Raw genomic sequence first — 13,342 nt, 5'->3', positions numbered from 1 at the left:
TGGTCCTTTCTGTGGGCCAGCGGACAGAGTGAGGCGGCACAGAAGGCCGTCCGTGTCAGGGATTCTCCAGCCAGCGGGCATTCCGTCCGTGACCTAGCCCAGCGGCTGCTGGAGGCACAGCTCCCAAACGACCGCCCTCCGTCTCTGTTCCAGTCTTTACCTCCGCACGGTCAATAGAGGACCAGGACTCAGACTCACTCCAGCTCCGATCCTCTTCCCCGGGGCTTCAGTTTATCGTAAACTGGGGGAAGTGGTTCCACGGGTGGTCTTCAAGGTCCCTGCTAACTGCCCTTTACTTATGTCCTAAAACACTCACAAATTGATTGATATCTTATTTAGGTGATGCTATAGAGCAGAGGTTCTCATCGGCCACACATTTGAAACAACTGGGAGGTTTGAAAACCGACTTGACGCCCCAGGTGTTTCCCCAGAGTGAAAACCAGGCTTTGTGTTGGTTAACTTGGTAACGCACAGGGTGGAAGATAAGATTGGAGAAGCCACGTGGGTAAACACATTAGTCCCTGTATAGTAGAGTTGCCTTTAGTTGTTCATGAGAATGTAAAAACATCCAATTTTCAGGTACTTGTGAATGTACTTGACAACCCACAGCAAGGTGGGAACGTGACCCTGTCACAGTGAGTGGAAGGGTCCCGGGTTCGATTTCTGCCAAGGGCACATGCCGGGGTAGTGGGCTCAATCCCCAGTGGAGGGCGTGCAGGAGGCAGCCTACCAATGATTCTCTCTCATCACTGATATTTCTCTCTCCCTCTCCCTTCCTCTCTGAAATCAATAAAAATATATTTCAAAATAAATAAAAATAAAGGTCAATGGAAAAAAATATCCTCGGGTGAGGATAAACAAAAAAAGAGAGAGAATGAATTCCTAAGGGCTGTTTGGATGTATGATTTTGCACTTTAAAGACGTTGATGTGATGCTCTAAACTCTCAGGGAGGACAATGTATGGCATGGGCTTAGGTGAGAGCAGCACATCCACGAGGAAGGTTCAAAACCTCTCACCACGAGGAGCCCTCAGGGGGCGCAACTGGACAACCTGGTTATATCAACTGTGAAACCTAGAGGATTGTGGGACTTGTAGTGTTTGCATTATTTAAGCTTCGTAAACTACATTACCCAAAATGCAAATGTAGCCGGGCAGTCCCGCCGTCGGACTTGAAGTGTCTGTCCCTTAAGCTGTGGAAGGTAAGGGCGCTCCGTGCGGGCTGCGAGGTTCCCAGAGGTCGTGGGTTTCTCACAAGGGATGGCATTTCTCTCTGTGCCCTCGGTGGGACCTGGGAGAGGGCGGCCGTCCTCACAGGGCGTGTTTGCGGCGGGGCTCCCCGAGCCCCTGGTCCCAGGAACGAGGACTCTGTATTTGGTTAGCTGTTCGCGTGGAAGGCCAAGGAGAAATCGGGGTCCCGAGTCCAACCTGGAAATCCAAACATAAAATAATGTTTACACGCGGGGCGCACGTCACTAGGGGATTTCTGTATTCTGTCAAACAATGCCAGCGCCTTGTGTTTACAGCTAGAAACGCGGACACACCGGGGTATCATGACTCGGCCAGGTTTCACTGCTGTCGCTGTATGCAAGTAGCTGTTCGCAATTGTAACTAAAATAATACGGGGAAAACGAAAAACAAGAGGTGTGCGTGTGCGTAATTATATTAGGGAAATGAAAAGTCTGAGCAAACAACTTTACTAACACCTGGCACACTAGAACTCAAATGTGCGTCCTTAGCATATGAAGAAAGAAGGTAGTTCTGGTTGCAGGTTCAGTTCTCAGCCAGGCACACACCTCAGTGGCGGGTTTGATCCCCGTCAGGGCTGTATGGAGGCCGCCAATCATTGTTCTCTCTCACATCGACGTTGCTCTCTCCCCCTCTCCCTTGCTCTCAAAAAATTGATGGGGGAAAAGCATATCCTCAGGTGAGGATTAAAACATAATAATAATAAAGAAATAAGATAATTCTAATTTAGAAGACGGGATGTAGGGTTAAGGAACAAAAAGTTCCCCAAGGGATGGTATTAACTAAAATATAAATATATTCCTCTGATGGGGACATCTTCAGATGCAGTCATAGATGGAATAACAATGAGGTATTAAGGGATTTAAAGGGTATTGAGGCAAGCCATTAACCTCTTGAAGTTTATAAGGAATTCATGTCTGACCAGCTGGTGTTACTGGGGGATTCACAATAGGGCCTCAGATTATACTGCTTCACCAATTTTCACTTTGTCCTCCCTCCTTTTTTAAATAGGCTATGTTTTTACAGCCCCCTCTTTTAAAAAAGAAAAACACACCAAAATAGACAGTTCCCTTAAATGCAGAAAGCCTTTTTAAGTTAATTTTCATCTGATGGCTGCAGCACAGTAGAGCTCTGGCTATCGGTTCTTAAGAGGCCAGGAAGATAAGATTGGCTCGGGCTGTGATGAAATGGTCCCGTGTGGAGACGACTTTATTTGTGGAAGGTATTAGGACTTCTTGACCAAAACAGATGATTAAAAACATAATAAAAAGGTAGGCTTGTTGCTTTGGGTGGACTTCATGGGACCCAGGAGCGTGTGCTGAAATCAGTTTGCACTTGCGAGATTCCAGGTGTCAAATATTCAGGAGTTTGCTGGCCAGTAATGAAGCCATTGGCAGCATGAAATTGGCCATGAGGGATGATTGTATCTTTTGTTGAAGGGGAAGGGGGGAGCCAGTTTATCAGCACAGCCCCCGCAAAGGTCAGTTTTCTCGGTAAGCCTGGAGCCCCAGTGTTCAATACATCCCTGAGTCATCAGATCCTGAGCCAGCTCACACCCTCCCAGACTTTACAAATGATGGACTTGGGTTTCAGAGTAAGATTATAAATACACTCTAGGGGTGAGTGGAGGGAAGGGGGCTGTACCTTTCTAGGTAAAAATATTTCTAGTGAAATATTGTTTATTTGGGGCCATCCTTACAGGTACCGAAGTCATTAATTAGTTCATTGTTCATTGATAAGCATGAACTCTGCCACAGAAAACACTATGGTCTGTGTGGACAGCTTTCTTAGATATGTAAAACCTGTGGTCCTCTCCAATACATTGTTCTAATATCTAGATATTATCTTCCAGAAGGCGGTGTTATACGCAATGCTAACAAATTCCACCCTCACGCCATTTCTCAGTCTCATGCTCTTGGCTCTCATCACCCATCTCTTAAAATATCTGCATGTGCAAAAGTTTGCTGATAATTAAACCTTTCGGGCCCTGGCCGGGTAGCTCAGTTGCTTAGAGCCGTGGTCGGCAAACTGTGGCTCGTGAGCCACATGCGGCTCTTTGGCCCCTTGAGTGTGGCTCTTCCACAAAATACCACCGCCTGGGCGAGTCTATTTTGAAGAAGTGGTGTTAGAAGAAGTTTAAGTTTAAAAAATTTGGCTCTCAAAAGAAATTTAAATCGTTGTATTGTTGATATTTGGCTCTGTTGACTAATGAGTTTGCCGACCACTGGCTTAGAGCATCATCCTGATACACCAAGGTTGTGGGTTCGATCCCTGGTCAGGGCACATACAAGAATCAACCAATGAATGCATAAATAAGTGGAGCAACAAATCAATGTTTCTGTCTCTAAAATCAATAAATAAAAAATTTAAAAATCCTTTGGGTTGGCAGTTTCCAGATATAAGTTGGAGAGGTCTTAAAATATCTTTCTTTAAGATAAAGCATTCCACATTTTAGCTTCTCTTCAAACTTCTCCATCTTTTTTTCTTTGTCTAACTTTTCTGATCGTATCTCTTAAGCTTTTAAAATATTCAAAAGATATAATCATTTTCCTTCATCTCACGGCTTTGGCATTTCTGCACTACCACTGTCCTGAGCATACTAGGACATCTGCAAACAGACATTCCTCTGAGGAATTACTTTAAAAAATTTATTGTGGGGATAGAATAATATAATGACCCCCATCCATGGGCCCATCACCCAGCTTTAATAATTAACAACTCTTGGTTAATCTTGTTTCATTTCTATACTCCTATCTACTCCACAACCCTCCCCATATTATTTTGAAGCAAATCCTCCTAAATATATAATTTTATACAAATATTTCAATATATTACTCAGTAGGATGAGGACTTTTTAAAATATTATCTGACATATGTTAAATAATTAATAATAATTTCTTAATATCAAACATCAAGTTAATGTTTAATTTATACTAATAAAAGGGTAATATGCTAATTAGACCAGGAGACCTTCCGTGAGACCTTCCGGAGTCCTGGACAAAGCCATGGTGGCGGGGCTGAGGCAGAGGTGGTTAGGGGCGATCAGGCCAGGAGGGAAGGGCAGTTGGGGGCGAGCAGGCCGGCAGGGGGGGCAGTTGGGGGCGAGCAGGCTGGCAGGCAGAGTGGTTAGGGGTGATCAAGCAGGCAAGCAGGTGAGCGGTTAGGAGCCAGCAGTCCCGGATTGCGAGAGGGATGTCCGACTGCCAGTTTAGGCCCGATCCCAGGCCTAAACCGGCAGTCGGACATCCTCCGAGGGGTCCCAGATTGGGGAGGGTGCAGGCTGGTCTGAGGGACACCGCCCGCCTGTGCATGAATTTCGTGCACCGGGCCACTAGTTATTTTATAAATGTCATATTTTAAAAGTTTGTTTGGATCAGGGTTCAAATAAGGCCCACATACTTTAATCTATATAATCCCCCCTTCGTATATCTATGTCTATCTCTATCTCTTGCAGTTTATTTGTTGGGAGAAATTTATTTGTCTGTCCTGTAGTTTCCCATAGTCTGGACTTTATTGATTGACAAATGGTTCATCTAACATACTGCTTTGGGCTCTGTATTTTCTATAAACATTAATTAGCTCTAGAGACTTGATTAGAGTCAAGTTCATTTTTTTTTTTTTTTTTTTTTTGCCAACACCACATCTTCCAAGAGTCTCAGAAGTCTGGTCCTCTCTTTGTAATGTTGATGCTCAGCGCCTAGATCCTTTGTTTCTCAGCCAGAAAAATGAAGATGCCCTGGCTGGTGTGGCTCAGTTGGTTGGGTGTCGTCCCACGCACCAAGAGGATCACTGGTTCAATCCGGTCAGGGCACATGCTGGGGTACGGATTGACCTCCAGTAGCAGGTGTGCAGGAGGCAGCCAATGGATGTTTCTCTCTCTCCCTCTAAAGTCAATTTTAAAAACATATTAAAAATGCTGCTACTTAAAAAACAATGTGAATGAAGTTCTGATACATTCTCCCTTCCTCCAGCTCCTGGCAGCTACTGACCTACCGTCACTATAGATTTGCCAGTTCTAGACATTTCATATAAGTTGAGTCATGATTTTTGACCTTTTGTGATTGGCTTTTTATACCTAACATAATGTTTTCAATGTTTATCCATATTGTACCATATATCAGAACTTCATTCATTTTTAAAAAAATAGATTTTTGTTGATTTTAGAGAGGAAGGGAGAGGGAGAGATAGAAACATCAATGAGAGAATCGTTGATTGGCTGCCTCCTGCACGCCCCACACTAGGGATCAAGCCTGCAACCTGGGCATGTGCCCTGACCAGGAAGTGAACCATGACCTCCTGGATCATAGGTCGCCGGTCAACCACTGAGCCATGCTGGCCCGGCTTCGTTTTTTTTGTGTGTGTGTGAGCTGGTGCGTGTTTTTATTTCCTTCTTGCTGTTTTTCTGAATTTTCCAAATTTTCTACAATGATCACTTACATTTATATATAACATCAATCTACTCAATAAAAATATATCATGTGTTAGGGAAAATATAATAATAGTAACAATGTGTAGGCACATCTTTGAGCACTTACCACGTGCCCAGCAAGATTCTAAGTGTTTTATGTTGAGTATCCCGGTTCCTCTTCCTTTTTCAGATGAGGAAACGGGGGACCGGGAGTTAAGTCACTTGCACAGGTCACACAGCTTGAAGGACAGGAGCCGAGATGAAGGAACTACCCCAGCGGGAGAGAAGCTCCGAGTTTCTCAGGAGCATAGGCAGATGTGCATGACTGGCTTGAGGACGCCGAGAGAACGGTTTAACCCCCGAGTCCTCATTTCCCTTGCCCCGAGCTGACCTAGATGACCACAGCAATGCCTGCTACTATCTGTTCAGTGCGCGGCCGTCTCCACGTAACCAGCTAGTCCCAGACTCTGGAGCCCCATCCGTTCTACCAGCGAGTGTTAAACAACACAGAAAGCCAAGCTCAGATGCCCCCCCCCCTGCCCCAAGGCTTTCTTGATTCTCTTTCTTTCTCCCTCCCCCTTTCTAGTGCATTTTGGGTACAGCTGCCTCCACCCCAAACGGGGAGCCCTCAGAAAGCAGCAGAGTCCGTTCCGCCCTGTTCCGGAAGTCACCCCAAGGCCTGATCCCCGAGAACCAGGGCATGCTGCTCCTTACGTGGACGTGAGCCTTCTGACCTCTCGCAGCCTCGGTTTTCTCTGGTGCACAGTCCATTTCAGGCGCTGGTGCCACCACGCATCCAGCCGCTCAGGCTTATACCCTAACTCATCTGCTCCTCCCTCTCCTCAAGCCCACATCCAACCAACCACGAGACACTGGGGTCCTCTCCTAAGTATCTCCGGGACCCAGCTCCTCCTCCCCATTGTCACTGTGGCCTCCTAAGTCAGCTGCCACCGCGCACCCCTCTCCGCCAGTCTTCGCTCTCATCTCCCTTTTCCCAGGCCCACTCCTGCCGGCTTCATTCATTGTTACAGCTGATTAGTACTCCACTGTGTGGGCAGACCACATTTTCTTTATCGGCTCATCAACTGATGGTTACCTTTGTTTTTTAAAAACATTTAAAAAAACTGAAAAACATAAACAGCAACAAAAAGAATTTATAAAAAACAAGCAAGCCATCCCCTCCCCTGAGGTTCACAGATACAGAGAACGGATTGGTGGCTGCCAAAGGCTGGGGTGGGGTGGGAGGAGAAATGGGTGAAGGTGGTCAAAAGGTCTAAAACTCCAGTTATGAAGTAAATAAGTCACGGGGACATAATGTACTGCACGGTGAATACTGTAGTGCATATTTGAAAGTTGCTAAGAGAGTAGATCTTAAAATTCCTCATCACAGGAATAACATTTTTATAACTCTGTGTGGTGACAGATGTAACTAAACTTATTGTGGTGATCATTTCACAATATCTCCAAATACTGAGTCATTGTTCTACACCTGAAGCTAATATGTCACATATATATACATCAATTATACCTAAGCCAATCAATCAGTCAGTCGGTTTTTCACGTGAGGTTTCTCTCTCCAGAATGAAGATGAACTCTGGGGTGGCCTTCAGGGCAGTGAAAGGCTGCTGGGTGGTGAACCTCAGCCAGCAGTGCTCGCACGGATCCACTGGGTTATTTGTGCCACCAAGTCCTCCTGTGGATCCTGAGAAGGTCAGAGAGCTACAGCGCTTCGTCACTCTTTCCAAGAGACTGCTAGTGATGACTGGGGCCGGGGTGTCCACTGAGTCCGGGATCCCGGACTACCGGTCTGAAAAGGTGGGACTCTACGCCCGCACGGACCGGAGGCCCATCCAGCACCGGGATTTTGTACGGAGTGCTCCGGTCCGCCAGCGGTACTGGGCGAGGAACTTTGTGGGCTGGCCTCAGTTCTCCTCCCGTCAGCCTAACCCCGCGCACCGGGCTCTGAGCAGCTGGGAGAGGCTCGGGAAGCTGCACTGGCTGGTGACCCAGAACGTGGACGCCTTGCACACCAAGGCGGGCAGTCGGCGCCTAACAGAGCTGCACGGATGCATGCACAGGTGCAGACACGTCGGGAAGGCTTGAGTGCAGAAATGTGTAAGGGCAGGGGCCTTGGCTGACCGGATCACTGTTGTCTTCGTTAGATTTGAGAAAAGGATTTGGGAGCAAGTTGTTTAACTTGGAGCTGATCCCACCAAACTCACTGAGGGAGTGGGGAAGTGAAGTGGGGAAGGGAGGAAAGCCAGAAAGACCAAGGACTCCACATGATTGTTAAACCGTGTGGTCCTCGATGGACAAGCTTTATGAGTTCAGAGACACAGAGGTAGTAAAGATTGGAGAAACCGGGGCAGCTCTTGTGGGTGAGGTGGGGCTTGAGACTGGCTCAGACTGGATTAGGCAAAGGAGGGGAAAGCTTTCTAAATGAAAGGAATGTGCAGAGCCCAGAAGAGACCAGTCTGGCCTCTGGGGAGACTGGTATGAGATCAGGTGTCTGGGAAGGCTAAACCCACCTCACAAAAAATCACGCAGGGCCGTTTGGGACTGTTGTGAGACCACAGGGGCTATTACTGCTTTCTGAGCAAGAAAGCAACGTGGTAAATAACGTTTGAGGAAGGCCCGACAGGAATGGAAAAGGCTCAGGAGGACCTGGACTCAGGTGATGGCAGGGGAATGAGAGAACTAATGATGTTTGGGTCCTGGGCGTTTAGCCATCATCTTCCATCCCTCACTGGTCAAAGATCACTCTTGGGGGATTTTTGTCCCCTGGCCCCCCCCCCCCCAGGTCAAACATCTACAAAAGTAAAGAGAATAGTATAATGAACTCCCATATACCATTATCCAGATTCAAAGATTTTTATCATGCCTACTTTATCCCTTCTCTCCCTGTCTCCTTGAAACATTTTAAAACAAATCCAAGATTTCTTATCATTGCAGGTGGGGCCTTTTAAATAAAAAATACACAGCATAATCTGATGGTTGACTAGATCAAGTAAAAGGAGTAAGTTTTCCCCCAGGGTTTCAGCCCAAGTAACTAGAGAAATGATGGTGATGGAGAAGTTGGGGGTGGAGGCATGTGGTTGAAGACAGAAGGTGAACCTGACAGGTCTGTCAAGGAGACTTGGAGTTGGACTCCAGTTTGGGGGAGAGAGCAGGAGTGGAGTCCTATGCAGAGGAAACCATTAGCACAGAGGCACTGAGGCAGTGTAAACAGAGTCCCCAAGCCGGGGGACGTAGAAGACAAGCTGGGGGGTTGAGCAGAGGAGGACCCAGTTAAACCACCTCTTGTTCTTTTTCCCCCCAGCTATTTAGTGGGCAGTGTTCTGTGGTCTGCGGACCACTGGTGGTCCATGAGGTCCAAAAGGTTGGCAACTGCTGGTTTAAGGCAAGAGAGGCAAGACTCAAAGTTCTAGACCTCACAGAGCTCAGGTTCTGGTTATTAGAGAGGTGACAAGAGAACCGGAAGACACCATGTCATAGACATCAAGGGAGAAAGTGTTTTAAAGAAAGGATGGTGATGTGATGGCCCAGCCCGTGTGGCTCAGTGGTTGATTGTTGACCCATGAACCAAGAGGTCACAGGATCAATTCCTGGTCAGGGCACATGCCCGGGTGCAGGCTCGATCCTCAATAGGGGGCGTGCAGGAGGCAGCTGATCTATGCTTCTATCTCTCTATGCCTCTCTAAAATCAACAAAAACATTAAAAAACAAATTTTTTTTTAAAAATGAAAGGATGGTGATGGATAGCAATAATTACAGCAGATGAGGACAACAGGGAATGGAGGGGGAGACTGGTTTTGGTACTAAGGAGCTCATTTAGGTGGTAGAGAATTTGCAGTCATGCTAAGGATAAAAATGAGCTGGCTGGAGGGTAAGCAGGGAGTCTTTCGTAAGGAAACAGAGGTACATTACTTGTTCTAGAAGGTGGACAGGGGGAGGAAGGTGAGAAACGGAGGTAGCTAAGGAGGTCAGGAGAAGCTACTCCTAAAACTGGGTGATGGGAAAAGGAAGTGACGATGGAGGGACTAAAAAGCGTTGGGGATGCCCCGTCTCTGGCAGCAGGTGCCTCCCCAGGACAGCCGTTCACCGGCCTCCTCTTTGGTTTCAGGGTCCTCTGCCTGGAGTGTGGAGAGCAGACGCCGCGTGGGGTGCTGCAGGAGCGCTTCGAGGCCCTGAACCCCACCTGGAGGGCCGAGGCCCACGGCGTGGCCCCTGACGGCGACGTCTTTCTCACAGAGGAGCAGGTGCAGAGCTTCCGGGTCCCCCCCTGCGCTCGCTGTGGAGGCCCCCTGAAACCAGATGTCGTTTTCTTCGGGGACACAGTGAACCCCGACAAGGTCGACTTTGTCCACAGGCGCGTCAAAGAAGCCGACTCTCTCTTGGTGGTGGGATCGTCCTTACAGGTATCGGCCGGTCACTGCCCGTGTGGGAGCCTCTCCGGGGGGCCGCCTACTAGCGATCTCTTCCCGCGCCCAGCCATCTCTTACCTGTGCCGCCTCCTCCTCCTCCAGGTGTACTCTGGTTACAGGTTCATCCTCACCGCCCGGGAGGAGAAGTTACCGATCGCCATCCTGAACATCGGGCCCACGCGGTCGGATCACCTGGCGTGCCTGAAGCTGGACTCTCCGTGTGGGGAGCTGCTGCCTTTCATAGACCCACGGTGACCGCGGCCTGACGTTCCCGAGCCAGAAGCTGGGACTTTTGCGTGTGTCCTGCTGCTAGAGGTAAATGCCTTCTCGGATACACGATTCCAGTTCCCATTCATCTGAGAGCGCTGACAAAATATAGAAGGTTCTAGGCTTCTTCTTTTTTTTTTTTTTTTGGTCTTTTTTTAAAAAATATTTTTATTAATTTCAGAGAGAAAGGGAGAGAAAGATAGAAACATCAGTGATGAGAAAGAATCATTGATGGGCTGCCTCCTGCACGCCCCCTACCGGGATCGAGCCCGCAACCTGGGCATGTGTCCTTGACGGGAATCCAACCCGGGACCCTTCAGTCCACAGGCTGACGCTCTATCCACTGAGACAAACCGGCTAGGGCGGTTCTAGGCTTCTTAATGTGTGGCCATTCTGAATTTATTTTGTAATGCACATTAAGCTATAGTTTGAAAGACTTTGATTTTCAAATTGTAGGCACATAGCTATTTAAATGTTCCAAAATCTACCATAACCTTTTCTGTTTTTTAAAAATAACAGCTTTATTGAGATATAATTCACATACCTTTAAAAGTATACAGTTAAGTTGTTTTTACTACATTCACAAAGTTGAACATTAATGACCACTCTCTAATTTAAGAATATTTAAGAATATTTTCATCATCCCAGGAAGAAATCTTTTTTTTTTTTAAATATATTTTATTGATTTTTTACAGAGAGGAAGGGAGAGGGATAGAGAGTTAGAAACATCGATCAGCTGCCTCCTGCACACTCCCCACTGGGGACGTGCCTGCAACCAAGGTACATGCCCTTGACCGGAATCAAACCTGGGACCTTTCAGTCCGCAGGCCGACGCTCTATCCACCGAGCCAAACCGGTTTCGGCCCAGGAAGAAATCTTTTACCCATTATAGCAGTCATTCCCCATCCTCCAATCCCCCCCCCCCCCCCCCCCCCAGTTCCTGGCAACAACTAATCTTTCTGTTTCAGCTCAGTCTAGACATTCATATATATATAGCCTTTTGTGTCTGGCTTTTTCACTTAATGTTTTCAGCGTTTATCCATATGGTAGCATGTGTGAATATATTTAATTTAATCTGTGAGTACAACCACCTTTTTTTAAATAGACTTTATTATTTTTATTTATTTATTTTTAAAATATGTTTCTTTATTGATTTCAGAGAGGAAGGGAGAAGGAGAGAGCAATAGAAACATCAATGATGAGAGAGAATCATTGATGGGCTGCCTCCTGCACACCCCCCACTGGGGATCAAGCCCGCAACCCAGGCATGTGCCCTCGGCTGGAATCGAACCTGGGTCCCTTCGGTCCGCAGGCTGACGCTCTATCCACTGAGCCAAGCCGGCTAGGGCACTAGACTTTATTTTTTAGAGCAGTTTTGGGTTCACAGGATTGAGCAGGAAGTGAAGAGTTCCCATATACTACTTGGATCGAATGATAAAAGAATGTTTCATTCTGTAAGAAACTGCCACACTGTCTTCCAAGGTGGCTGTTCCATTTGCACTGCCACCAGCAATGGAGGAGAGTTCCACTTCAACAACCATTGTTAAAAACTGTTCTCGTTGAACTGTACACACAGAGGGGTGCACGCACCCTAAGTGGGCCGCTTGATGACGACCTACAGCATCTAGGTCAAGGAACAGAGCATCCCAGCACCCAAGAAGTCCCCGTGGCACTTTTTAAAGTTTTTATTGATTTCAGAGAGGAAGGGAGAGGGAGAGAGGGATAGAAACATCAATGATGAGAGAGAATCACTGATCTGTTGCCTCCTATATGCCCCACACTGGGGATCAAGCCTCAAAGCCAGGCATGTACCCCAACCAGGACTCAAACCATGACCTCCTGGTTCATAGGTCGACACTCAACCACTGAGCCACACGGGCTGGGCCCTGTGACACATTTTAACTAGTTTCTTATTACTAGGATAACACCTATTTATTGTAGAAGTTTAGATGATGCAGATAAGTAAAAAGAATATAATACAAATTACCCATAATCCCACTACTGAGATAACCAAAGTTTAACATTCTGGTATAACTAAATATGTTTTTACAAATATTGAATCATAGTGTTTCATTATATCCTATTCTGTAATGGCCATATTTACATGTCCTAAATGCTATACAGTAGGACCTCGGGTTACATCGGATCCGTTCCTATGGTGCGATGTAACGTGATTTTCGCCCTAAGTCGGAACCCACCTATATAAGCACCTACATCACTCACATGGAGCACAGACACAGCAGTAATGAAGTGAAACAGTAAAAAAAAATTAAAAGAAAGATAACAATTCCTGACCTTTACTTGTGGTAAATACAGTAAATAATAAAAATATAAAGCACATATGTACATACATTGAAATGATGGAACTTTTTTATAAATAAATGGGAGATGGCGATGTAACCACGAAACGACGTATGTCAAGTCCGACGTAACCCGAGGACTGCCTGTAATTTTGTTAATGCTGTAATTTTTTGAATGGAAGGCTGGTTCCCAATCATTTCCCCCCCTCCACTCTTGCCTTATTTTGGCATCAGTTTGTTTCATTTCTTTCAGATCCCTAAGGATCCATCCCTTCTTCCTTTAGTCGAAGCTCACCGAGTGCAGCCTGTAGAGGGCAGCAAACCAGCACCGCTCTGCCAGCCTCTCCGAAGTGGACCCGTTTCCGAGCCGCGGAGTTCAATCTCTCGGTTGATGAGATTTGCCCCTGAAGACAGACTTTTTCAAAGCAGCAGCTTCTCCTGATAGGAGAATGCTTTCAGTCCCTTTTTATCTCCTCAGGCAGAAGAAATGGCCCAAGAATATGTAGGTCAGGCTGGTCTCTGGAGGATGCGCCAGGGCTCACTAACTGTGTGGGGGGAGAGTAATGGGAGAAGGGAATGACGTAATTTATTATTCTAAATGGTTCAATGTCTTTCACTGGACTGTTTTGATTTATTTTTTGAAAGGATGAACTATGCTTTGAATTAATTGTTTGTTAACCAAGGAATAAAGGAATCA

General features: G+C 46.6%; 1 protein-coding gene across 2 annotated transcripts; it reads left to right on the top strand.

Moving 5' to 3' along the window:
• The first annotated feature begins 1,151 nt into the window (after positions 1 to 1,151).
• SIRT4 (sirtuin 4) lies at positions 1,152 to 13,342 on the top strand. 2 transcript variants are annotated; one of them, XM_079763273.1, is made up of 5 exons: positions 1,152 to 1,200; positions 7,235 to 7,732; positions 9,778 to 10,072; positions 10,198 to 10,393; positions 12,899 to 13,342. In XM_079763273.1, the coding sequence occupies exons 2-4, from the start codon at positions 7,236 to 7,238 to the stop codon at positions 10,342 to 10,344; spliced, it is 939 nt and encodes a 312-aa protein (XP_079619399.1). In that variant the 5' UTR covers positions 1,152 to 1,200; position 7,235; the 3' UTR covers positions 10,345 to 10,393; positions 12,899 to 13,342. The 2 variants fall into 2 exon arrangements, with proteins under 2 accessions (XP_079619399.1, XP_079619398.1); XM_079763272.1 differs by having other exon boundaries at positions 10,181 to 10,393.

Source organism: Cnephaeus nilssonii (genome assembly GCF_951640355.1).
Source record: "Cnephaeus nilssonii genome assembly, chromosome: 22".
NCBI lineage: Eukaryota > Metazoa > Chordata > Mammalia > Chiroptera > Vespertilionidae > Cnephaeus > Cnephaeus nilssonii.
Note: the sequence above shows the minus strand (reverse complement) of the source record. Positions and strands in the feature narration are given on the sequence as shown.

Bases quoted from the DNA above. Each gene is read 5' to 3' on its own strand.
- SIRT4 (XM_079763272.1), top strand. From the start codon at position 7,236: ATGAAGATGAACTCTGGGGTGGCCTTCAGGGCAGTGAAAGGCTGCTGG. The intron at 7,733-9,777 runs GTGCAGACACGT...CTTTGGTTTCAG, and splicing joins CTGCACGGATGCATGCACAG to GGTCCTCTGCCTGGAGTGTG. The intron at 10,073-10,180 runs GTATCGGCCGGT...CTCCTCCTCCAG, and splicing joins TGGTGGGATCGTCCTTACAG to GTGTACTCTGGTTACAGGTT.